The sequence below is a fragment of the Schistocerca americana genome, chromosome 5 (genome assembly GCF_021461395.2).
Source record: "Schistocerca americana isolate TAMUIC-IGC-003095 chromosome 5, iqSchAmer2.1, whole genome shotgun sequence".
Lineage (NCBI taxonomy): Eukaryota > Metazoa > Arthropoda > Insecta > Orthoptera > Acrididae > Schistocerca > Schistocerca americana.
Window position 1 is genome coordinate 367,089,911 of NC_060123.1, and position 27,048 is coordinate 367,116,958.

General features: G+C 38.4%; 1 protein-coding gene across 1 annotated transcript in view; it reads right to left on the minus strand.

The window, feature by feature from the left end:
• Positions 1–27,048, minus strand: part of LOC124616387 (FERM domain-containing protein 5) — a 96,340-nt gene that overhangs the window by 28,179 nt on the left and 41,113 nt on the right. The window contains exons 8-9 of the mRNA XM_047144693.1: positions 23,565–23,653; positions 17,632–17,858 (exon numbers count right to left, since the gene is read on the minus strand). Coding sequence (XP_047000649.1) covers positions 17,632–17,858; positions 23,565–23,653 — 316 coding nt within the window. The remainder of the gene's footprint in view (positions 1–17,631; positions 17,859–23,564; positions 23,654–27,048) is intronic.

Consider the following 27,048-nt stretch of genomic DNA (forward strand, 5'->3'; position numbering starts at 1 on the left):
TACGTGTTCCAAAATTCTACAACTGATCGACGTTAGAGATATAGGTCTATAGTTCTGCACATCTGTTCGACGTCCCTTCTTGAAAACGGGGATGACCTGTGCCCTTTTCCAATCCTTTGGAATGCTTCGCTCTTCTAGAGACCTACGGTACACCGCTGCAAGAAGGGGGGCAAGTTCCTTCGCGTACTCTGTGTAAAATCGAACTGGTATCCCATCAGGTCCTGCGGCCTTTACTCTTTTGAGCAATTTTAATTGTTTCTCTATCCCTCTGTCATCTGTTTCGATATCTACCATTTTGTCATCTGTGTGACAATCTAGAGAAGGAACTACAGTGCAGTCTTCCTCTGTGAAACAGCTTTGGAAAAAGACATTTAGTATTTCGGCCTTTAGTCTGTCATCCTCTGTTTCAGTACCATTTTGGTCACAAAGTGTCTGGACATTTTGTTTTGATCCACCTACCGCTTTGACATAAGACCAAAATTTCTTAGGATTTTCTGCCTAGTCAGTACATAGCACTTTACTTTTGAATTCATTGAACGCCTCTCGCATAGCCCTCCTCACACTACATTTTGCTTCACGTAATTTTTGTTTGTCTGCAAGGCTTTGGCTATGTTTATGTTTTCTGTGAACTTCCCTTTGCTTCAGCAGCAGTTTTCTAACTCAGTCATTGTACAATGGTGGCTCTTTTCCATCTCTTACGATCTTGCTTGGCACATACCCATCTAATGCATATTGTACGATGGTTTTGAACTTTGTCCACTGATCCTCAACACTATCTGTACTTGAGACAAAACGTTTGTGTTGAGCCGTCAGGTACTCTGAAATCTGCTTTTTGTCACTTTTGCTAAACAGAAAAATATTCCTACCTTTTTTAATATTTCTATTTACGGCTGAAATCATCGATGCAGTAACCGCTTTATGATCGCTGAATCCCTGTTCTGCGTTAACTGTTTCAAATAGTTCGGGTCTGTTTGTCACCAGAAGGCCTAATATGTTATCGCCACGAGTCGGTTCTCTGTTTAACTGCTCAAGGTAGTTTTCAGATAAAGCACTTAAAAAAATTTCACTGGATTCTTTGTCCCTGCCACCCGTTATGAACGTTTGAGTCTCCCAGTCTATATCCGGCAAATTAAAATCTCCACCCAGAACTATAACATGGTGGGGAAATCTACTCGAAATATTTTCCAAATTATTCTTCAGGTGCTCAGCCACAACAGCTGCTGAGCCAGGAGGCCTATAGAGACATCCAATTACCATGTCTGAGCCTGCTTTAACCGTGACCTTCACCCAAATTATTTCACATTTTGGATCTCTGTCAACTTCCTTCGATACTATTGCACTTTTTATCGCTATAAACACGCCTCCCCCTTCATTGCCCAGCCTGTCTCTGCGGTATACATTCCAATCTGAGTTTAGGATTTCATTACTGTTTACGTCTGGTTTCAGCCAACTTTCTGTCCCTAGTACTATGTGGGCATTGTGACCGTGAAGTTAACAGCATTATGATGAAAAAATGGGCTTTTTTTTACAAAGACCTCTGTTTTGGTGAAGTGGGGTCAATTTCAAAGATGACCATTTGAGTTTGGACATTTAACAGGATTTTTACTTCCCACATGAAAATATTTTTGATGAAATTTGATGGAATAAAACAACAATTTCCAATGTACTGTATTTTGCGGCATATAAGACGCATTTTTCTCTTTGAAAAATTGCCTCTGAAATTCAGGTGTGTCTTATACTTGAGATTAATATAAAAATGTCCAGCATTGGATTTAAAATTCCCACTAGTTTTAAAAATGTCCATATGTTCGATGCTAGAAACCTCTCTCTAGCTGGCAATATTTAATTCAATCAGCAGCAATAGCACACTGATGTGATGAACGTGAGTTGAAGATATTCATAAGCTTGCTAACACTGTCTCCCTGCCACCCCGCCATCACAAAATGTTTAGCATATGATGTGTCACTGCAGTCTACATTGCCACTGAACTTGAATTGCATTGTTCGTAAAAGTACAATATTTTTATTAGTAGTTAGTTTTGTAATGGAAAACAAATGGTATTCATATGATGCAGCCTACAAATTGAAAATAATAGCATATGCAGAAGAACATGGAAGTAGAAGAACTGAATAAAAAAATGAGGAAGACTAAATGTGGAAATAGAGGACTGAATGCAAAATGGCTGAAACCAGAAGATGGTGTATCAAAATAATCGATTCAAGGACACCATCAACTGCTCATAAGTCAGTGCTACAGTGGAACTTAAGACTTTAAGCATGGAGATGATTGGTGCTACAAGTTTATGAGGCATCATCGACTTAGCATGCAAACAACAACAAAAAAAGAGAGAGGGGTCACAAAATGCCACTACAGTAGTATGAAGAGAAAATATTATCTTTAGATTGCTTTAGTATTCAACATTGAAAGAAAAATCAGTGTGGAACTAAGCCAAGTAGCAAATATGGATGAAATTCCTCTGACATTTGATGTGCTGAGTAACAGAACTGCTGTCATGAAAGGTGCTAAAACTGGAACTATGAAAACAAGTGGACATGAAAAAATGCACTATACTATTGTCCTTTCATGTCGTACTGACAGTACTAAACTTAATCCAATGATAATTTTCAAGTGCAGAAGAATGCCAAAACCTTATGAAACACTGCCAAGTGTACATGACAAGGGTTGGATGCATGAAGCTGGTATGAAATTGTGGATTAACATGTGTGGGAGAGAAGGAAGGGTACTTTATTGAACAAGAGTTCTCTCCTTAGGCTAGATAAGTTTAGCAGTCATTTGAAAAATTCTTTGAAAGAGAAATTAAGACAAGGAGATACAGAGCTTGCTGTTATTTTGTGAGGATTTACTTCACAATTGCAACCTCTTGATGTCTCGATAAATAAACCATTTAAAATGTATATGGAGAGGAATGGAACAAATGGAGATGAATGAAACCCAACATGAATTCACACTGAAGGGAGCTTGAAAATGACCTACAATCAAAAAAATATCTCAGTACATAAAATAATTGTGGTCTAGAGTGAGAGAAGACATTATTGCTGAATCTTTGAAGAAGGGCAGCATAAAGAAAGCTCTCGATGGCAGTGAAGACCTTCTTATATATGAAGTGGACAACGAAGAAGAAGAAGAAGAAGAAGAAGAAGAAAGTTCAGATGATGAACTTCAGGGATTTTAAATGTCAGTTTGTTTTTATAAACTATGAATCTTTACTACTCTGGCTTTACAATATAATAATAAAAATGGTAAAAATATTATTTTTTTAAAAAAGTTACTTAAAAATTGAGGTGCGTCTTATAGTTGGTAGTGTCTTACAATCCGTAAAATGTGATAATATTTACAAAATAGTTCCTTAAAACTAAGCAAATTACATTTACTCACCCCCTTTTAACAAACTTAAGGTAATGAAGACGGTATGTTTATATAACAAGTACTGACAGAAAGAAAAAAACTTCAAGGGAGAAACACAAAAAATACTATGGCAGATATATGTTGTTGCCTGATCACTATTGCTAGCTTCACCATTAGAAGCAGCAGCAACAACAACAACAAAAACAATAACAATCAGCTGACGTCAGGTAGGATACAAGTTTCTAGCTTTCTCCATGTTTTATGATCACCAGTGATAAGTGTTCCTGTTGCTGTTTAATGTTTCCAGTGTTCTGTACCAACCTTCCATTAGGACATCCTTTCAGTCCTTGTTTATCTCGTGGATTTCAGCAGATAACTTCCTTGGCCTATCTTCCATCTACTGACCTGGTTGCGGGTCCCACCCTCCTCCATTTCATTTCTCCTAGTAATTTACATTATCTGTCTCTCCATTGCTCACTGAGCAACCCTCAGTTTTTTAATGATTTACACATTAGATGTTTGTCTCACTACCATAGGGGAGGGCAGGCTGCCAGAATGTGACCAAGCATTCCCTCCTTTGTACACCTGCATACTGAAGGGCAAGCAGGCAAGCCTTCGCTACCCCTATCACATTACATCATGAGAAACAACTAAAGGCTGTTCACAGTTAAACCAATCTTCCACAGTGTGTTGCCTTCTAACTCAGTGGTGATGTAATGTGCAGACTTAAACAAGCAGTGGTTTTTTTTTCTGCAAAATGCATTAGTACTACACAGAATACAAATATTAGTTGCTAAATACACCAAAGCTAGAAACTCATGTGGCAGAATCTAAGTAAATCTCCGACCACATCTCTGCACTGCTAGACAGAAAACTGCTTCTTCGTCAGTTGTACCGTTTTTCTGGGAAAACCACTTCTACCACCACAAGCAGTGATCACTCTTCAGTACACTCCCCACCATTTTCTGTCCAATCCCCTTTATTATGTAAGCAGACAAAATAACTTTATTGTGTTGGTGTTTTTACAGTGGAGTTATTTGCACTTTACTGAGTTGGGTACTTATTTACAGTTATTAAGTAAGTTTTTTGTTATACGTCCGTACGCGAGATTTCCACACTCCTAAACATCCCTAGGTCTATTGTTTCCAATGTGATAGTGAAGTGGAAATGTGAAGGGTTTCATACAGCACAAAAACATACAGGTCGACCTCGGCTATTGACTAACAGAGACCACCAACAGTTGAAGAGGGTCGTAATGTGTAATAGGCAGACATCTATCCAGACCATTACACAGGAATTCCAAACTGCATCAGGATCCACTGCAAGTACTATGACAGTTAGGCGGGTGGTGAGAAAACTTGGATTTCATGGTTGAGCAGCTGCTCATAAGCCACGCATCACGCCAGTAAATGCCAAACGATGCCTCACTTGGTGCAAGGAGCGTAAACACTGGATGATTGAACAGTGGGAAAACATTGTGTGGAGTGACAAATCACAGTACACAATTTGGCAGTCAGATGGCAGGGTGTGGGTATGGAAAATGCCCAGTGAATGTCAACACATCGAGCACCTGTTCATAATGCATGGCCTGTGGCAGAGTGGTTACAGTACAGCAACATCCCTGTAATAGACTGGCCTACACAGAGTCCTGAGCTGAATCCTATAGAACACCTTTGGGATGTTTTGGAACGCTGACTTCGTGCCAGGCCTCACTGAAGGACATCGATACCTCTGCTCAGTGCAGCACCCCATGAAGGGTGGGCTGCCATTCCCCAGGAAACCTTCCAGCACCTGACTGAACGTATGCCTGCGAGAGTGGAAGCTGTCATCAAGACTAAGGGTGGGCCAACACCGTATTGAATTCCAGCATTACCGATGGAGGGCGCCACAAACTTGTAAGCCATTTTCAGCCAGGTGTCCGGTTACTTTTGATCGTATAGTGTATACTGACAGAATGTTACATCTGGCTAGGCCTTCAATGTAGCAGGCAATCGGTAGCTCCAGATCTTGAGTTTCATGCAAAGTTACACTGAATCCCAAACCAGTAAGTAAATTGGTCAAATTTCTTTTTGCAGCAGTAGGGGTATGGGATATAGATCTAAGTAACTTTTCAGTTTTCTTTTTTGCCTTCTTTTTCCCCACTAAAATGCAGTCCACAAAGCATGCAGTATACGAGGTACCATCTTCTCAGCACCAGGACAAATGGTGGAAAAACAGAATTTTCATATGGCATTTATTTATAATGGTTGCTGTTTTTATGATCCTCTCCTGTTCTGCTTGTTGGTTTTTGCACTTAGAAGAATCCCACACATAATTCATATTTTTCACTTGAAATGGGAAGCACATAAGAGTTTTTTTTTTGTTGGAAACAATGCAGTCTCCATATTCTTCTCTCATTCTGCCCTTGACTGTTTTTATATGAAATATGGTACCTGAAACTTGGTACAAATGCTGTGAACTGACAGTAGTCATTTCAGTCTCTGTAACACAATATCTTCTCCAATGATGCAGATTTTTACAATTTCTGAATGGCCTCTTTTCTCATTGTAGGTACTGAGCCTATAATGAACTTTTAAAGACAGTCGTCATGATACTTTGCATCTGCAGTGTGTAGATCCTCAATAGAACAGATATGTCTTGAGATGGGGTCTTCCCATTCATCCTTCCTCTCCTGTCCATGAACTGTAATTATATTGTTCTAACTGAGTGACTGATTCACCACAATTATAGGAGTTTTGTCTTCTGTTTATCAAGAAATTAGAAATCATCATCTTTCACACAAAACAGGCAGTTTTGAAATCAAATTTCACTTTAGTTGAATGTAAATGTGTTATACTATGTGACATTGAAAGGTGTTCCTCTGAAAGAGTTTCTCTTGTAAATCTTCTAATTGAGTCAGCTCTGGTGTACCCTTTTCTGCAAGATGCATGGACTCTGCCATATTTGTTTTGTTCCTGAAGCCTTCACTATTCCCATCTTTTCTCAGATAATGTGCATTTAGCAATCGATCCCTTACCAGCTTGTGTATCAGTGTCCTCTTTGCACTTCCTCACAGTAAGAACAAGTGTCACTAGTGATGGTTACCCATCTGTCAAATGGGGACTTAGCTTAACAGCTCATCTGGTACAATTCAAATGTGTAATCTGTGTTCCAGCAATGTACTATCAAGATACACAGTTGAGAGGAATATTACATCAGTTATTTTGGCATACTGCATGAACAGTCCCAAAAATGGGACACATTTTGTTCTGACCTAATGACTAGGCAGTCATATGGTATGCTGTTCTCAGAAATAATTTTATTATTGCCGAAATATTGCACCAGAATAATACTTTAAGACTTATACCTAAGATTAATAATGTATTTATTCATAGTGTTAGGCATTGTTTCCAGTACTTTTGACATGATTACTGATCATATACACATAAAAACATGGCTATTAATGGATTTGTGATTGTTAATTTAAGTGGTGGCCAGATATTCCTCCTGTCACCATCCCATTGCCTCCCTTACCTTCCGGGATGGAATATGTGTACCCCAACTGTCTGTGTGTAGAGTAATCCATATGAAAGTGAGTAAAATTTTTCAGAATGTTTGCAGATCGTGTGACTGAGGCGGTACTTGGGTAACAGCCCAGTATTCACGTAATGGGATGTAGAAAACACCTAAAAACCACATCCAGGCTTGCCAGCACACCATTCCCGATCGTTAATCAACAGAGTGGATTTTGATCTGGGACGAGCACACCTGCCATCCCAGGGGTGGCACTTTAACATGCACGGTACCAAATGTCGGTTTGACTATACATTTGAAAGTTTAAGTATTGGCAGGTTAAAACTGAAACCAGACTAGGATTTGAAAGTGAAATTTTGTATTTTGTGAGCAGCAGCTCTACCGTGTCACCCAAGCAAGCAGGATTCAAAGTTTCAGTCTGTCTTCTCAGTTCTGCATATCCAGAGGAACTACCTCTCATGGGCGACTCAGTGAATGGATGAGGTAAAGTCTGTATAGTAGTTAAGCTATTCTCCATCATATTCTTTCTCACAGGATGGTTTGTCCAGTAAGATACGCAGGCAAATTTTTACTGTACCATGTACACTATACCTCAGAGTAAAAGGTTCTTTCTGTGTGATGTGTATGATATTTCATGCTGTTTGTTTCTAAGCTATATTCTGACCATATATTACACTTTTGTCAGTTTTCTTTGACTATCTTCTTCTTCCACTGGCACTACATCCCAGGATGGGACTTGGCCTCCTCAATAATTTTCTGCAATTCCTTTCTGGACTTTGCTGAAGACCTCCAGTTATGGCAACCAACTCAGGCAGCATCTTCTCCAACTTCATTCCATCTCAACCTTCATTGTCCTCTTGCTCATCTTCCTCCAGGTTCTCTGCAGCTGGCTTTCATTGCAGGATCTGTCTCATCAAGTCATATTACATGTCCAGCCCATCTCAATCTACTTATGAACTTGACCACATCATCCTCCTTATAGCAGTCATAAAGCTCATCATTCATTTGCTTTCTTCAACTCCAATTTTCATACACAGGTCCAAAAATTCTCCTCAATATACTTCTTTTGTGTGATCTCAGTCTACTTTCACTGTGCTTTGTAATCAACCATGTTTCTGAACCGTATGTAAGTATTGGGTGGATCAGCATTTTATAGAGTCAGCACTTAGTCTCTCATGACAGGAGCTTGTATTTAAAATGTCACAGCATTCCAAAATAACATCGATTAGAAGCACTTATGCAGGCCATAATTTCAGTCGAAGTGCTGCCATTTGTTTCTATCTTTGTGCCCAGATAAGTGAAACATTCCACTCGCTCAAAAGACATCCCATTAAGGTTTACTGTGGGCTGTAAAGGTTGATTTGTACCATTATACATATACTTGGTCTTCCCATCATTAATTTTCATGCCTATCTTCTCTGCCCTCAGTTTTAGAGCTGAGAAGGCACTTTATAGATCTCTAAGTGGTCTGCTCATTAGGTCCAAATCATCTGCATATCCCAACAGTTGTACAGACTTAAGTACCTCTTGTCTGGATACCCAATTCATGCACTTTTTCAAATGCCAAATTGAAGAGTAGGCAGGAAAGCCCAATCCCTCGTCTTAGCCCAGTTTGTGTGGGAAACAGTGGTGATAGCCTAGACTGCACTCGCACAGTATACTGGTGGTGGCTTAGGGTAACCTCTGTCAAACACGCCAATTTCTTAGGCACCCAGAATTCCTACATTGCCTCATAAAGTTTAGCCTGATTTATTGTGTCATATCCAGATTTGAAATCAATGAAAAGGTGGTGCACACCAACATTAAATTCGTTGGTCTTTTCTACTATTTGCCAGAGAGTAAATATCTGGTCCGAAGTTGACTTTCCTGGTCTGAATCCACCCTGATAGCTTCCAATAATGTTTTTACTGTGGGTGAGAGACTACTAAACAAGTCATTTGACAATACCTTATATGCAACATAGGAGTGTTATGCCTCTGTAGCTGTCATATTTAAATGTATCTCCTTTCTTGTGTATCAGACACACTATCCCTACATTCCATCCTTCTGGCAACTCTTCCTTTTCCCAGATATGGCACAAAATCTTGTATACCCTACAATTTAACTCAGCTCCTCTGCCTTTCAATAGTTCTGATGTTGTATTATCAGTTCCTGGTACTTTATTGTTCTTCAGTCAGGCTATTACTTTGTCTGCTTCTCCTTGAGAGATGTGAGGGGCTGTGGCCTCATCATCTCCTTGTAGGTGGATGAGGATCTCCTCAATAGGGGGCTCTGGAGCATCCAACAGTTTGCTAAAATATTCTACCCAACATTCCACTATCTCTTGGTCATCAGTTAGTAATTCCCCATTTTTACTCTTACATATATATTAATATGTGACTTAAATGCTCTTCTTTCACTTTAAGTTTTTGATAGAATTTTCTGTCATAATTTTTGTATTGTATTTATTGGTCCTGTTGTCTACAAAGCACCTTATGCATAAGACATTGTACAAGTCAAGTTATGAGTATGCAGCTGAAAGTCATTTCCAGGCATACTTATTGAAAGTTTCAATAATACACTTTATACATAAGTATTTATGTAACACACTTCATAAATTTAATATTCTTCAATGGAGTAAAAGCAGTGATGCTGTAAATATGACTTAGAGATTTTCCAAAGATATTGATCTTAGTAAATGCTTTTATGTTTTCAGGAAGTTTATTATAAAGCTTAACTTCCATGTGAAAAGTACCTTTTTGCCACAGAACTGTGCTGATTCAGGTTATATTCAAGTTTCTGTTTTTTTCTGGTAAAGTGATCATGTATATCACAGTTTTTTTGCAATCTGCAGTCCTTACCTATTACATTTATTTGAACAATAAAAGGGTTTCCATAATGTATACACATGGTAATGGAGGAATACCAGATTTCTTAAACAAAGGTTTCCAAGATTCTTGAGGCTTGTGCCCAAATAAGATTCTAATTGACCTTTTCTGTAGTTTAAAAGTGCTATTAGCTGTTTTAGAGTTTCCCCAGAAAGTGACCCCATATATGTAAGATGAGAATGAAAGCAAGCATGATATGCATTCATTACTGTTTTCTCACTACAGCGTGATTTTAGTGAGTAAAGAAGGTAACATGTTTTGCTCAGTTCTGCATTGAGATATTCAATATGCTTAATTCCATTTGACGTTGCTATGCAGCCAAAGTCCTAAAAATTTGGTTTCAGTACTGTTGCCAACTAGTTTGTCATTGACAAAAACCGATGGGATAAACATGTCCTTGTTAGGAACATTGTGGAATTTTAGGGTGATCATTCAGGGCCCAACTGCTAAACTGTCTTGGTCATGTTTAGTGACTGCTGTAACTGTCCATTGATGTCTCCTTTTAGTAGAATTTTGGTGTCATCTACAAATATGATTGTTTTAACTGCATCAAAATTTAAGTTTAGATCATTTATGTACAGAAGGGGTCCCATTACTGATCCTTGGGGTACACCACATTTGGTTTGTTAGTGAGATAAGTATTCAGATACAATTTTTAGTTCAATATTTGTGTGCTTCATGCACACTGTCTGCTTATGATTAGTCAGGAAGGAACTCATCCAGCTGTTGGACAGACCTCGAATACTGTATCTTTCAAGCTTTGATGTTGTTGTTGTTGTGGTCTTCAGTCTTGAGACTGGTTTGATGCAGCTCTCTATGCTACTCTATCCTGTGCAAGCTTCTTCATCTCCCAATACCTTTGCAGCTTACATGCTTCTGAATCTACTCAGTGTATTCATCTCTTGGTCTCCCTCTACGATTTTTACCCTCCACGCTGCCCTCCAATACTAAATTGGTGATCCCTTGATGCCTCAGAAAATGTCCTACCAACCGATCCCGTCTTCTAGTCAAGTTGTGCCACAAACTCCTCTTCTTCCCAATTCTATTCAATACCTCCTCATTAGTTATATGATCTACCCATCTGATCTTCAGCATTCTTCTGTATCACCACATTTCAAAAGCTTCTATTCTCTTCTTGTCCAAACTATTTATCGTCCATGTTTCCCTTCCATACATGGCTACACTCCATACAAATACTTTCAGAAACGACTTCCTAACACTTAAATCAATACTCGATGTTAACAAATTTCTCTTCTTCAGAAACCCTTTCCTTGCCATTGTCAGTCTACATTTTATATCTTCTCTACTTCAACCATCATCAGTTGTTTTGCTCCCCAAATAGCAAAACTCCTTTACTACTTTAAGTGTCTCATTTCCTAATCTAATTCCCTCAGCATCACCCGACTTAATTCGACTACATTCCATTATCCTCGTTTTGCTTTTGTTGATGTTCATCTTATACCTTCCTTTCAAGACACTGTCCATTCCGTTCAACTGCTCTTCCAAGTCCTTTGCTGTCTCTGACAAAATTATGATGTCATCGGCGAACCTCAAAGTTTTTATTTCTTCTCCATGGATTTTAATACCTACTCCGCACTTTTCTTTTGTTTCCTTTACTGCTTGCTCAATATACAGATTGAATATCATCGGGGAGAGGCTACAACCCTGTCTCATTCCCTGCCCAACCACTGCTTCCCTTTCATGTCCCTCGACTCTTATAACTGCCATCTGCTTTCTGTACAAATTGTAAATAGCCTTTCGCTCCCTGCCTTTTACCCCTGCCACCTTCAGAATTTGAAAGAGAGTATTCCAGTCAACATTGTCAAAAGCTTTCTCTAAGTCTGCAAATGCTGGAAACATAGGTTTTGCCTTTCCTTAATCTTTCTTCTAAGATAAGTCGTAAGGTCAGATTTGCCTCACGTGTTCCAACATTTCTACGGAATACAAACTAATCTTCCCCGAGGTGGGCTTCTACCAGTTTTTCCATTCATCTGTAAAGAATTCGGGTTAGTATTTTGCAGCTGTGACTATTAAATTGATAGTTTGGTAATTTTCACATCTGTCAACACCTGCTTTCTTTGAGATTGGAATTATTATATTCTTCTTGAAGTCTGAGGGAATTTTGCCTGTCTCATACATCTTGCTCACCAGATGGTAGAGTTTTGTCAGGACTGGCTCTCCCAAGGCTGTCAGTAGTTCTAATGGAATATTGTCTACTCCCGGGGACTTGTTTCGACTCAAGTCTTTCAGTGCTCTGTCAAACTCTTCACGCAGTACCATATCTCCCATTTCATCTTCATGTACATCATCTTCCATTTCCACAACATTGCCCTCAATTACATCGCCCTTGTATAGACCCTCTATATACTCCTTCCACCTTTCTGCTTTCTCTTCTTTGCTTTGAACTGGGTTTCCATCTGAGCTCTTGATATTCATACAAGTGGTTCTCTTTTCTCCAAAGGTTTCTTTAATTTTCCTGTAGGCAGTATCTATCTTACCCCTAGTGAGATAAGCCTCTACATCGTTACATTTGTCCTCTAGCCATCCCTGCTTAGCCATTTTGCACTTCCTGTCGATCTCATTTTTGAGACTTTTGTATTCCTTCTTGCCTGCTTCATTTACTGCATTTTTGTATTTTCTCCTTTCATCAATTAAATTCATTATCTCTTCTGTTACCCAAGGATTTCTACTAGCCCTTGTCTTTTTACCCACTTGATCCTCTGCTGCCTTCACTATTTCATCCCTCAAAGCTACCCATTCTTCTTCTACTGTATTTCTTTCCCCCATTCCTGTCAATGGTTCCCTTATGCTCTCCCTGAAACTCTGTACAACCTCTGGTTCTTTCAGTTTATCCAGGTCCCATCTCCTTAAATTCCCACCTTTTTGCAAGTTCTTCAGTTTTAATCTACAGTACATAACCAATACATTGTGGTCAGAGTCCACATCTGCCCCTGAAAATGTCTTATAATTTAAAACCTGGTTCCTAAATCTCTGTCTTACCATTATATAATCTATCTGAAACCTTCTAGTATCTCCAGGCTTCTTCCATGTATACAACCTTCTTTCATGATTCTTGAACCAAGTGTTAGCTATGATTACCTTATGTTCTGTGCAAAATTATACCAGGCAGCTTCCTCTTTCATTTCTTAGCCCCAATCCATATTCACCTACTATGTTTCCTTCTCTCCCTTTTCCTACTATCGAATTCCAGTCACCCATGACTATTAAATTTTCGTCTCCCTTCACTACCTGAATAATTTCTTTTATCTCATCATACATTTCATCAATTTCTTCGTCATCTGCAGAGCTAGTTGGCATATAAACTTGTACTACTGTAGTAGGTGTGGGCTTTGTGTCTATCTTGGCCACAATAATGCTTTCACTATGCTGTTTGTAGTAGCTTACCCACACTCCTATTTTTTTTATTCATTATTAAACCTACTCCTGCATTACCCCTATTTGATTTTGTATTTATAACCCTGTATTCACCTGACCAAATGTCTTTATCCTCCTGCCACCGAACCTTACTAATTCCCACTATATCAAAGTTTAACCTATCCATTTCCGTTTTTAAATTTTCTAACCTACCTGCCCAATTAAGGGATCTGACATTCCGCGCTCTGATCTGTAGAACGCCAGTTTTCTTTCTCCTGATAACGATGTCCTCTTGAGTAGTCCCCACCCGGAGATCCGAATGGGGGACTATTTTACCTCTGGAATATTTTACCCAAGAGGACGCCATCATCATTTAATCATACAGTAAAGCTGCATGCCCTCGGAAAAAATTACGGCTGTAGTTTCCCCTTGCTTTCAGCCATTCGCAGTACCAGAACAGCAAGGCCATTTTGGTTAGTGTTACAAAGCCAGATCAGTCAATCAGTCAGACTGTTGCCCCTGCAACTACTGAAAAGGCTGCTGCCCCTCTTCAGGAACCACATGTTTGTCTGGCCTCTCAACAGATACCGCTTTGTTGTGGTTACAAAACATGTCAAAAGCTTTTGACAAGTCAATAAATACTCCTACTGATTCCAGTTTTTTGTCCACCAGGTTTAGGATGGAATTGATGCACTTATAAATATCTGTTGTCGTTGACTTCTTATTTCTGAATCCATGTTGTTCATTACACAGGATGTTGTTTTTATTTATAAATTTCATAACTTTGTCACACATAACTTTTCCTAATACTTTAGATATACGTGAGGAAATTGTGATGGGTCTGTAGTTATTTGCCTTATCTTTCTCACCTTTTTATATATTGGAATAACTTCTGATGTTTTCAATACACCAGGGAAAGTGCCTGCCTGAAATGAGGAGTCACATAAGTGTGTGAGTATTTCAGTCAGGTTTGATGCACTCTTCTTTTATATTGTTGCACATATACCATCAGTGCCTGCAGAGATGGAATTTTTGAGTCCTTTCATTGCTCTAGCTACTTCATCTTGCGAAACAGAACTGATGTACATTGATCCTCTACATGCACTTATTTTATATTTGTATGCCTGGATGCTTTTATCTAAGTTGGATTGTAACATATTATCAGCAACACCTGTGAAAAAATTGTTAAATATGTTGACTATTTCTAAGGGGTTTGTTACTTTTTTTATAATAATTTCATATTTTTGCAATATTGTCTGTATTATTCAGATTCTTTTTTTTTTTTTGTAACACTCCTCATAACCTTTGATTTATTAGCTGAATTATAAATGTATTCATCATTAGGCATTATTTTTGCTGCTTTTATTACTTTCATTAATATTTTGGAGTATTTTTAACAGTATGCACGTACTTCAGGTGAGGAATTTTTTGAGCTACATATTTTATGAAGCAGTCTTTCCTTGTGGCATGAAACCCTTAATCCCCTTGTGATCCATTTGTTTGTTCTAGATTTCCCTTGTGTGGTTACAGCTTTCAGTGGGAATGGAATTAGAAAAAATGGGTTAATGTATCTATGAAGGTGTTGAATTTTTCATCTATATTGTTCATTTTGTACACTTCTGATCATTTTTCTTTTTGTAATAAGCTGCTGAAGTAGTTTACATTATCCTGGTTATAACTACTACATGAGGTTCTTAAAGGCATGTTGTTAATAATACTGCCTCTTACTTTCATGCTTAATATTTGAGCAAGATGGTCACTGAAACCTGTATTGAAAATTTTTAGTGAAGTGTTGTGTAAACTCTTGTTGATTAGAAATTGATCTAGAGCTGTTCGGCAAGTTTCTGTTACTCGGGTAGCAGCTTGTACTTCAGCCTTTAAATTATAGGATTTTGCAACATTCAAAAGGGTCCCTCTGTTTCATTTGTTTTTCCAACTGTCTCCAATTCTTCAACATGTGTTCTTTCCCATTCCCTTTTCTTCTTCCAAAGCAGTTTCTTTTCTTATTTCCTTTTATCTCGATAAATTATTACTGCTAAATGTGTAAACAGTTTCTGAAGCATTTTCCTATAAACCAAGTTTTCCTTGTGACTTATTCTCTTACAGTCGTCATCAAACCAGATTCCTTGGTTGTTTTCCATCTTTCCCTAGCACTACTTCTGCTGCTTTAATGACTGCAGCATTGCAAGCACTCCATGCCTGATCCAGAGTATCACTTACACTAGGAGTGTATAGCGCAAGATTCTCAGTAACCTTTTCAGAGTGTGTTTAAGCAATCTCTTCATTTTTTTAACTTCGATATCAAATACTTTCTTCGAGATGTTCCTTTCATTTTCCTTGCATTAGCTATTCGAGCTCTTATTTAGCAATTGCAAGGTAGTGGTCTGAATCCACATTAACTCCTCTGTATGAACGTACATCTAGTAAGTTTGAGAAATACCTGCCGTCAATTATTACATGATAATTTTGGTTGAAGGTATGCTGATCAGGGCTACACCAAGTTGCATTATGCATCCTTTTGTGTGGGAACAGAATGCTACATACAGCCTTGTTATGTGATAGTGCAAACTGAACATCTCTGTGTCGATTATCATTTGTGTATTCATGGATGCTATGGTTTCTTGTTGCTGGACAGTAATGATCTTCTTTCCCAGTCTCTGCATTGAGGTCTTCAATAATTATTTTAACATCATGCCCAGGGCATCCATCATAGGCTCCCTCCTTCTCTTAGAAGGCATCTGTATCCTGGTCGTCCACTACTTCTGTTGGTGCATATACATTTGTCAATGAATGGTTTGTGAATTGGGTCTTCAACCTCATTTGTGAGATTCTAGATGTTATTCCAGTAAATCCACCCACTATATGTTTAAAGTTTTGTCTTACTGCAAACCCTGCACCAAATTCGTGGTTGTTCTCTGGATAACGGTAGAAAATTATCCAGCTTCCCTTATCAAACACTCCATGTCCATTCCATCTCATTTGCTGTAGTCCAATTATGCCTGCCTTCATTTTACCAAGCTGTTCTAGTAGTGACCTCAGGGCCCCAGCCCTGTATAATGATCTTACATTCCAGGTTCCAATAAATCCATTTTTTTTTTTTTTTCCTTTTTCATTTGCCTTTGCTTTTCCCTTTAACAGTGCTGTGTTGTTGTCCATTTATCAGTCTGGTTTCTGTACTTTGAGGTTTCTGATCAGGGTTTTTTTTTTTACAGGAAGGGGTTGTTAGCCGCTTGCCTGACCCACAACTTGGTGGACCATTATTTATATTGGGTTTACTGCTTTAGGGAAGTTTGCTTCACTACACCTCTAGAGCCCTCCCTGCCCTGTGTTGTGGGACGTAATTTGTCTGGCTCCTCTATCAAGACCACGCCATCTTGGGTGACCCTACCAGTAGTTACGCTGCTGCTGGTACAGCTCTTGACTTCGATGTAACACGCAAGCACCCGCTCGGCACTGGGCACTGTAGGTGCCTCCAACAAGGTGGCGTCCCTTCAGAGGGCTTCTTTGATTATACAATTAGGAACTTTACCCATTCGGCCAGTATGCCTTAAAGCCTTACAAGTCTCCTTGAACTCAAGTACAAATAAAATATAAACATACAGGAAAGATCAGCTTCTGACATACTTTTCAGACAATGTTTGTTCTCTGCATCATGTTGTTAATATGTCCCTTAATAATATGATAAACGTAACTTTATATACTGTTTTCTTGTGCTCTAATTTCACTGTTTATATTTCACTCATATTTCTTTTGCTTCATCTCAGCAATACTATTCCGGCAGTATTAGTCATTCCTTTAAATAGGAATTCTACCTATGTAAGTTTTATACAAGACTGTGCCAAGAAGCACATATGATGATTTGTTAACATAGCACCAAAAAAATTGTTTTTCCATCAGTGGGCACTGATGTAAAATATATACATCAACTCTGCTTTGAAGATGGCTAACATATGTTGACCGCTTCTGTCACAACTCGTTAATTAATATGTCGTAATGTGTGACTTAATATATGAAACTTAGTATATGTAGAATTAGATTTGGTCTGTTCCTGTTGCCTTTATGTGATCCAATACTGTCAAATCAAATACTGTTGCATGTGGGTAAGATATAGTTTCACTAAATCTTGCTCATCTGTTTGCAGTATTATTTTTTCACTCATTCTCAGATAAAATATGTAGATATGGAGATACACACAAATGTCTTTCAATAGTATTTTACTTGACTTGATACTTTACTGCAAGTGTATTCATAAGATTATAAATTAAGTACTTTAATTTTTGCCTATCACTGAGCAATAAACAACAAAGACATTCCTGTTAATGGTTTAATCAATTTTAATTTAACTCTGATTAAATTTGAAAAAATGGAAGCAGTATGCTCAGCATCGTATATATTCTGATGTTCATCTTCTCTAGTATCTCAGTATTTTTTTAAACAGAACTTATGTATGTGCAACCAAAGATATAAATAGGAGCTTAAGAAAAACTGGAGGATTCCTTACTAATCTCACCCAGTTCCGAGCCAATAGGTGTTGAAGGAGTGGCTGGAACACTGGAAGCCTTCCGCCGCAAACTAGATGAGCGAAAATTCCTGTTTATTGATGGCTCTTCCTTTCTCAATGGACCAGAATCTTCAAGAATTTCTTTCTCAACTCGACCAGTGTATCGAAACTTTGTTCCCCAGGAAAAGAAACTGCCACCTGTCACCACTGAAGGTGCTTCAGAACTCGAGGGAAGTCTGAAAATAATTAACAATAATATAACATGGAACTAAAAACAAATTCTTGCTGAAATAACCAAAAATGTTAAATTATGAGTCAACAGTATTGTGAAAAGGAAAGTTGCTACTCACCATATAGCAGAGATGCTGAGTCACAGATGGGCACAACAAAAACACTGTCACAAATAATAGCTTTCAGCCAGTAAGGCCTTCGTCAGAATTAGATGGCAAACACACACATTCAGTGGCCTCAGTTACCTGAGACTGCAGTCATGTGTTTGTGAGTTTTGTTTGCTGCGTGAGTGGGTATGTGTGTATTTGCCATCTAATTTTGATGAAGGCCTTACTCGTCAAAAGCTATTATTTGTAACAGGTTTTTTTTGTTGTGCTTATCTGTGACTCAGCATCTCCGCTGTATGCTGAGTAACAACTTTCCTTTTCAAAATATTGTTACATTCCATCCTGGGTTTTCCATTGTTTGAAATTATGAGTCAAATTACATGAGCCAACAATGAAAACGTAACTGGGATGAAATAAATGTTAACTATATCTACCATACTGACTATGAAAATGAAAATGAGCAACTTGAATTAGCTCTTGTTTCTAAGTTAAAGGGGGATGCACTTGATTATATTTTGTTATCATGGCCAATCCCTTCTCATACAGGCTTCGAAATCCCACTGATAGTAACAGAATTATGAAGTTTCAGGCAGCCATAGCTATTTTTAGCCGGGCTTGTAGCAACAAGGGAAAGGGCAAGAGGTAGGAGGAGGAAGGCATGTTTTATTTAAGCATAGTTTCAGTCCTTTACAAACTGTATTCTGTTCATGTGCTGGAAGAATGTGTGTGGTTACTGTAATTCCTGTGATTCAAAACACCTCACAAATGCATAAACAGTGCTGTCAATTTTTACTACATTTGCAAGCAGGCTACATTCAAATCACAAAGGAGGGCAATAACACAATATATTAGGAAGGTGTACAAAGTGTACTTTTGTTGTGAAATCAGGGATCAGGACAAGCCCTAGGTTTCTAATATACAGGGTGGTCCATTGATCATTACCGGGCCAAATATCTCACGAAATAAGTGTCAAACGAAAAAACTACAAAGAACAAAACTTGTCTAGCTTGAAGGGGGAAACCTGATGGCGCTATGGTTGGCCTGCTAGATGGCACTGCCATAGGTCAAATGGATATCAACTGCGTTTTTTTTTAATAGGAACCCCCATTCTATTACATATTCATGTAGTACTTAAAGAAATGTGAATGTTTTAGTTAGAACACTTTTTTTCGCTTTGTGATAGATGGCGCTGTAATAGTCACAAACATAATGGCTTACAATTTTAGACGAACAGTTGGTAACAGGTAGGTTTTTTAAATTAAAATACAGAACGTAGGTACTTTTGAACATTTTATTTCGGTTGTTGCAATGTGATACATGTACCTTTGTGAACTTATCTTTTCTGAGAACCCATGCTGTTGCAGCATGATTACCTGTAAATACCACATTAATGCAATAAATGCTCAAAATGATGTCTGTCAACCACAATGTATTTGGCAATATGTGTAACGACATTCCTCTCAACAGTGAGTAGTTCGCCTTCCGTAATGTTCACACACGCATTGACAATGCGCTGCCGCATGTTGTCAGGCGTTGTTGGTGGATCATGATAGCAAATATCCTTCAACTTTCCCACAGAAAGAAATCCGGGGACATCAGATCCGGTGACCATGCTGGGCCACGATATGGTGCTTCGACGACCAATCCACCTGTCATGAAATATGCTATTTGGTACCGCTTCAACTGCACTCGATTTATGTGCCGGACATCCATCATGCTGGAAGCACATCACCATTCTGTCATGCAGTGAAACATCTTGTAGTAACATCGGTAGAACATTATGTAGGAAATCAGCATACATTGCACCATTTAGATTGCCATCGATAAAATGGGGGCCAATTATCCTTCCTCCCATAAAGCCGCACCATACATTAACCCACCAAGGTCGCTGATGTTCCATTTGTGAGTGCATTACGTCAGAGCTAAGTGAATTTAAATGTGGGCAAATTGGCGCTCATGTGGTGGGTGCTTCCATAACCAAGGGAGCCAAAGTGTTTCGTGTTTCAAGAGGCACTGTATCGATGATTTACACTGTGTACAGGGAAAGTGGAAAAATCATAATTTGCTCAGACACAACACTGATAAAAGCGGGGAATACCAAAAACACACATAAGTGATGCAGTGGGAAAGAAAGGAGCCACAACCATAAAACCTGGACAATGGAGGAATGGAATAAAAGTCGTTTGGCTGGATGAGTCTTGTTTCACAGTGTTTTCAACTTCTGGCTGAGTTTACATCTGAAGCGTGAAACATTTCAGCAATTCAGCGATGATTTGGGTATCCATATTTTCATCGGAAGATTAAAAACAATTGTAAAATGACTTTCCCATGATTCTGAATGGTGCAAAAAATGGCAGTTGTCTTTCAGTAAGGAAATGTGTAAGTTCATCCAAATAAGTAAAAAAAGGATCCATTTCATTTTGATTACATGATAAATCACACAAAATTAAAGGCTGTCATTTCCACTAAATACCTAGGAATTACAATTACAACTAACTTAAGTTGGAATGATCACATAGATAAAGTTATGGGGAAGGGAAACCAAAGACTACATTTTACTGTCAGAACACTTAGAAGATGCAATGGATCTACTAAAGAGACTGCCTACACTATGCTTTTTCATCTCTGCTAGGGTATTGTTGTGCTCTATGATTTTTTATCAGATAACATTGATGGAAGACACTGAAAAAGCTCAGAGAAGGGCAGCTCATTTTGTATTGTCACTGATAGGGGAGAGAGTGTCACAGATGTGATAAATGAGTTGGGATGGCAATCATTAAAACATTTTTCATTGTGGTGAGATCTCTTCACAAAATTTCAGTCACAAACTTTCTCCTCTGCATGTGAAATTGTTTTATTGTCGCTATCCTCCATAGGGACAAATGATCATCATAATAAAATATGAGGAATCAGAGCTCGTAAAGGAAGATTTGAGTATTCATTTTTCCCATGCACTGTTGGAAAGTGAAAAGATGGAGCAATAGTGTGAAGGTGGTTTGAAGAACCCTTTGCCAGGCACTTAAGTGTAAATTGCAGAGTAGTCATATACTTGTAGATGTAGATACTATGGGTCCCATGGTTACTCTGCAAGATCACATTACTGTCAATGATTATGTTACCATTTTTGGCTGATTGGGTCCATCCAATGGTACAATGTTTGTTTCCCCAGTTGTGGTGCTGTGTGCCAAGATAACAGGGCTCCTGTTCACACAGCTTGCAGCATCCAGAACTGATTTTGTGAGCACAAGGATGAGTTGTCACATCTCCTCTGACCACCACAGTCACCAGATCTCAATATTAATTAGTCACTGTGATCTACTTTGTAGAGTAGGATGTGTGATCGCTATCCACCTCCATCACCATTTCCCAAACTTGCCACTATATTGCAGGATGAATGGTATAAGATTCCCTTGATAACCATACATGACTTGTATTTATCCATTATGAGATGACTGGAAGCTGTTTTGAAAGCCATTGGTTTTCCAACACCATATTAGGTATGGTAATGTTGTGGTGTTTCCTATTTTTTTTGTCCATCCACTGCAATAATAAACTCAACAAATCTGTTAATGAGTTTTTACACTGTTTGATGAAAAAAGTGAAGCACCTCAAAGGGAAGGAAGAAAGAAAATGCAACTTCGGGGTCTGAAAGAGGATATGAAGCTATTTTAATGATTGCAAAATCAAGTCAAATTTATAAATAACTTGGCAGTATGAGCTACTTATCAGTATGACACCGCACCTATTCTGGCCTGCATGCATGCACTGATTTGGTTGGGAAGAATGTCATAAAGCCATAGTATCCTCTATCGAGGCTAGATGGCCTACAACTGATGTAACCGTTCCTTGATGTCCTGGATAATGGCACTGGGACAGAGCTGCTGTCTGCGCTGGTTCCACATATGTTCTCTTTGGGACATATCAAGGGATGCCACTAGCCATTAGAGTGCTCCAAAACCACATAGACAGTCCACAGAGACATATGCCATTTGTTGAGGAGCATTGTGAAAAATGTCGCCACAATGCTGTCGCATGAGAGATAACACGTGAGGCTACAAGAAGTCTGGACATACTGCTATGCCAGCAGAGTTCCCTCAATCACTACCAGCTGTGACCTCAAGTCAAACCCAATGGCCTCCTACATCATGACACTGGGAGTAACTCCACTGCCTTCTCCAAAACACTGGAAAATGGGACCTCTCCCCAGACTGCTGCCATACATGCTGATGATGGTCATCCGTGGTAGTACAGAACCGTGATTCATCACTGAACACAACGTGACTCCATTCATCAACAGTCCATGCTTCCTAGTTATGGCACCACTCTAAACACATCCTCTTGGATTGTGGTGTTAATAGTAATCTATGCAGGGAACAGTAATTCCCTGCTCTGACTGCTCCTGGGAGTATGTTACTTGTTTTTGGATGGCAGGTACAAATGTGAAGTAGTTACACTGTGTTTATTGCACAATTTGGTGAAGGTGGTCTGACAGGGTCAACCAGAATGCTGACAACGAGTATGCCTGCCCTCATGTTCTGATGCCATCCAACATTAGTTCACTGTCACATCTGAATGCCCCACAAATCTGAATACTGCATGATTCAACCAACTGGGCAAATAGATATAAACAATAAAGCCCCTTCCAGACTCTGTCAAGTTCTGATAATATTATATTGCACAAATATGCGGCATCTCCATGTCCTTCATAGTCATCGTTCAACACCTTATGCTGTTCAGGCCCCTTGTATATCTTATCAGGTTTGGTAAAAACACTAATGCACTCTGGTGCCTTTCTACCTGTCACAGAGAATTGCCACTCTAATCATTTATATACCTGCTGTTGGTGTGTGCAAATATGAAGTTACACTGACATCTGACCATGTCTTCTATGTGCTTCATTTTTTTTGTCAGGCAGTGTATATTTAGGGCAGAGGAACACAACTAGATGGACTCGAAAACAAGAGTAAAAATGACCTGTAGTCCTTATGGTAAACTAAAAAATGTTTGCAACTTAAATTTTGGATATCTGAAATGGCAAGTTTATAATCAGTGAGACATGGACTTCAGATATGAAAATCACTCAAAAACTAAAGGCTGCTCAGTGAGGGAGAGAGAAATGTAAATTGAGAATTACTAGCAAAGACAGAGAGACACAAGAGAATCAGGAAGCAGGCTTGAATGGAAGGCTTTAATGAAAATCAAGCGGAGGTGAGTGGATAGTAGATGGATCAAGACACCTTTGTTTAAAACTCGAGGACATAAAAATTGTTCTGTTAACTCGAGGACATAAAAATTGTTCTGGGTAACCATCCAATGGGAGGTGAGTAGATGACATTATAAAATACATGGAGGAAAGGTATGACATATGGAGATACCTGCAGAAGGCTTTTATCTAGCTCTGTGTGTCAAATAGCAGATAAATAGATATGATGTTACTATGCATAAACTTACTGCATCCAATTCATAAGTGACCACCAATTTTGTTCATATTTAAATGCCAAGTACTTTTCCTATTAGATGTCTGGATGTGCTGCTCAGTCTCTAAAGTTTTGCCTTTAAAAAGGATAAAATTTTACTGTGTAAGAATCATAATTTAGTACTTACGTAAAAAAAAGCATCTGTTCTATGGCACATCTCCAGACATGGCGACAAGCTGCTCCAGTAGGACATTTGAAACCAACTGTATGTTTTTTCTGTAAAAAAAAATCACATATTTCGTAGTTACCAAAGCATTTACAAAGAAAAGCATAGTACACAATAAAATTGTAATCAAACCGAGATGAAAATAACATCTACTTAACAAACAGATGCAAATTCACAGAAACGTAGGGTATGTGTCACATAAGATTTAACACCCCCCTTTTATTTTTTGAATGGTTCTAGGCACTGAAATGAGGTTTTTGGCAAATAATAGTAAACTAATGGGCATGTACTTTGGTATGTGATAAAGAGTCTTAACTCTTGTATCAGTTGAGATATTGACACAAGTTTGACTTTTTTAAGTAGAATGAGACACTTGTTTTTGTGCAGTCCTAAAGCATCGACTGCACATCGAACAGTGCAGTACCATGAAATGGCATTAAGAAAGTGCTGACCCATGTGCTAATGAAAAAGTGGGCAGTGCCACACCTCCAGGAAGACAGCGTGTAGCACTCCCTGTCAATGTTGACTTAACCAGCCGCCCATTGCTGGTTGGCCCTAGAGCTGGCTCACAGACTTTGAGAGCACCAGTACTGATTAATAGGAAGATGATAGTTAGCCCGTTGTTCTGCAAGTAGTAATAGTATGTAAAGTATTTGCATGTAGGAAGCACAGAAAGCCACCTCATAACAAGAAGTTAAGTTATGTTTCTTTTCTTTTTAGAGATAAAGTGTCCTATTAATTACAAAGTTTAATGTACAGATCATTTTGGATTCCTGCCACCAGCCATCACAACTTCTCTCTTTCCTAGTTTGGGTATGTGCTGACCCTCACAGTAGCCAACACAACAGTTTTAATGGTATCCGAAAGTTCTTGAAAGGTGAGTAAAATTATAAAATGCTTGTCAACATTGAGATTGAAACACATCACAAAAGAAGTGAAGAAATATTCTAAAATTCAAAGAAAAGTCAGCCAGAATCATCTGTTGTGTTGTAAACACGATCGTGACAAGCTATATTGTATCAAACCTTTCTATTGTTTACTTGTCTGCATTTCAGAACTATCAAGAACTATGTTACCTATGGGCAGATCATTTCTGCTTCGACATACCTTGCATGCAGACATGTACACAACTGAGGTAAATTTAGATGTGCTACGTTTACATGGCAAATGGTGACATGAGACATACTGCAAAGGAATGTGGGATCAGCCAGAGGAGTGTCATTTGCATGTTGCTTTGACGTAAATTCCATTTTTATGATCTGTCACAACATCAGGCACTCGGAGGTTGTGATTTTGAAAGTCATGTAGAATTTTGTCAGTTTGCTCTGCATCACTTGAGAGATAACACTACATTTTTCCAAAATGTGCTCTTTACCAATGAAGTAATGTTTACAAAAGATAGTAATGTAAATTTACATAACATGCACTACTGGGAAGCTCAAAAATCATGCTGGTTTTGTCAGATACAATAACAACAATCATGAAGTGTAAACCTATGGGGCAGCATAATAGGAAATTACACACTGGACCTTAGTTCATTCCAGGGATGTTAAATGGAGATATGCTTGCAAACTTTCTTATGAACATTCTGCTATTCTAAAAGAGGTACCACTGGATAAGCGAGAGTGTATGTGGCTGCAACAAGATAGGTGGGCAGCTCACTCCTCCATGTTGCAATGCAAATACTGAATGAAAAGTTTACTGGCTGTTGGACAGGATGGAATGCTGCAATAAAACAAATGGCCAGATCTCCTGATTGGACTCCTTGATTTCTTTCTGTGGGAAGAACTGAAAGATGCAGTATATCATGAAACCCCAACCACACCAGAAAATAAGCATTGTCTAATTGCCACAGCATCTAACAGCATAATATCCAATGTAGTTTCATCTGTTCATCTATCTCTCAAATGGCAGTTGCAAATGTGCTTGCAGTCGATGATAAACAATTTGAATGCATACTTAAGTGAAGTGTAAAAATACATTGTTTTGTGAATGATATGTCATCAGTCATTCTGAATAAGCTGTTTGGGTTATTTAGAGTGTACTTGATATAATTACAATTTCGAATAATATTTATAGTCATATTTGTCTGACAGCAGATTGTTTCCTTTAAAAAGCATTCAGGCATCTCCAGGCAAAGACAGATCATTTTCTTTTTTTTCCAACTTTAAGAAAGTTAGTGCAGTAATTCTCTTTTCCCCTTGACTAGGGCTGTTTATCATTATGTAGTATGAATGACCAACACTTCTGTTTTGGAGTTGACAACTAAGCAGGAATGGGAAGGGTTTATCCATATACAAAAATCGTAGCTGGCCATGTATCTATGTCGTGTATCCATGTCTTACAGGAAAAGCAGTTTTATCCTAGGCCTGTCTCACTGTATATAATGATGGAGGCTCCCATGAGAGCTCTGCTTGGCATTGTGTACATCACAGCAGCTGATTCTGGCCACATTGCTTTCCAATTTTAGTGCATTTCTTGGTTCCTTTTGTGAAGACATTCAACCTCAATATTAGCTAGCATTATATCACTGTACTCATCTTTTCAAGCAGTTTCAGATGCAGTTGAAAAAAGTACATCATTTTATTAAAAAAAAAATACTTTCTGCAATATCTCAATAAGTATGAGAGTAAAGACACTTTACCTCATACCAAAATACATGTTTCTTAGCATACCATCATTTTCCATAAACCTCATTTTGTTATCTGTAACCGTTCACAAAATAAAAGGGGTATTATGACTTACACAAATCACTCTGGATAAAAGCAAATAAAAACTCTGATCTGTTAATCTGCTACCACTAGATAATTATGCCTTTCTATATTTTTGTTATTTACTGATTATCTCATTTTTACATAGTACTGATAATAACAGTTTGAATTAACTATGTTGACTATGATCCCAAGAACTGAATGAATTATTCTGCTGCGCAGCACTACCGTCTTCTGTCATTTTCAACAGAGTGAAGAATGTAGTCTTAGGTCCTATAAGCTCTTTGCAGTTTGCTTTCGGATACCATTGGTGTCTTACATTACCACCAAGATGATGTGTAGAAATTTTGTTTCCACATTGCTTATATATATTTTCCAGGTTGCAGTACTACCAACATACATTTATATTGTATTTTAAAGCGCAAAAAAATAATAATAAAACAAAATAAAATAATATCTAATCCTAGCTTTTGAAACTGGTAGTTCTTTTCTCAAGGAAGAAGACCAACCTATTTTGAAGATGAGGGAAAAGAAAGGTGAAAAGGGAGCCCTCAGAGAAAGTAAGGAGATCAAAGATAATTTATTGGTAAGCACTATGACAGTTTCAGTCCAGAGATGAGATGGAGATGGATAGATGAAGAGAAATGAGAAGTGGTTTGAGCAGTGTAATTAGTAACTGAAAAGGAGACAGGGAACAAACAAGGAGAGAATAAGAGTGAGATGAAGAAACGGGG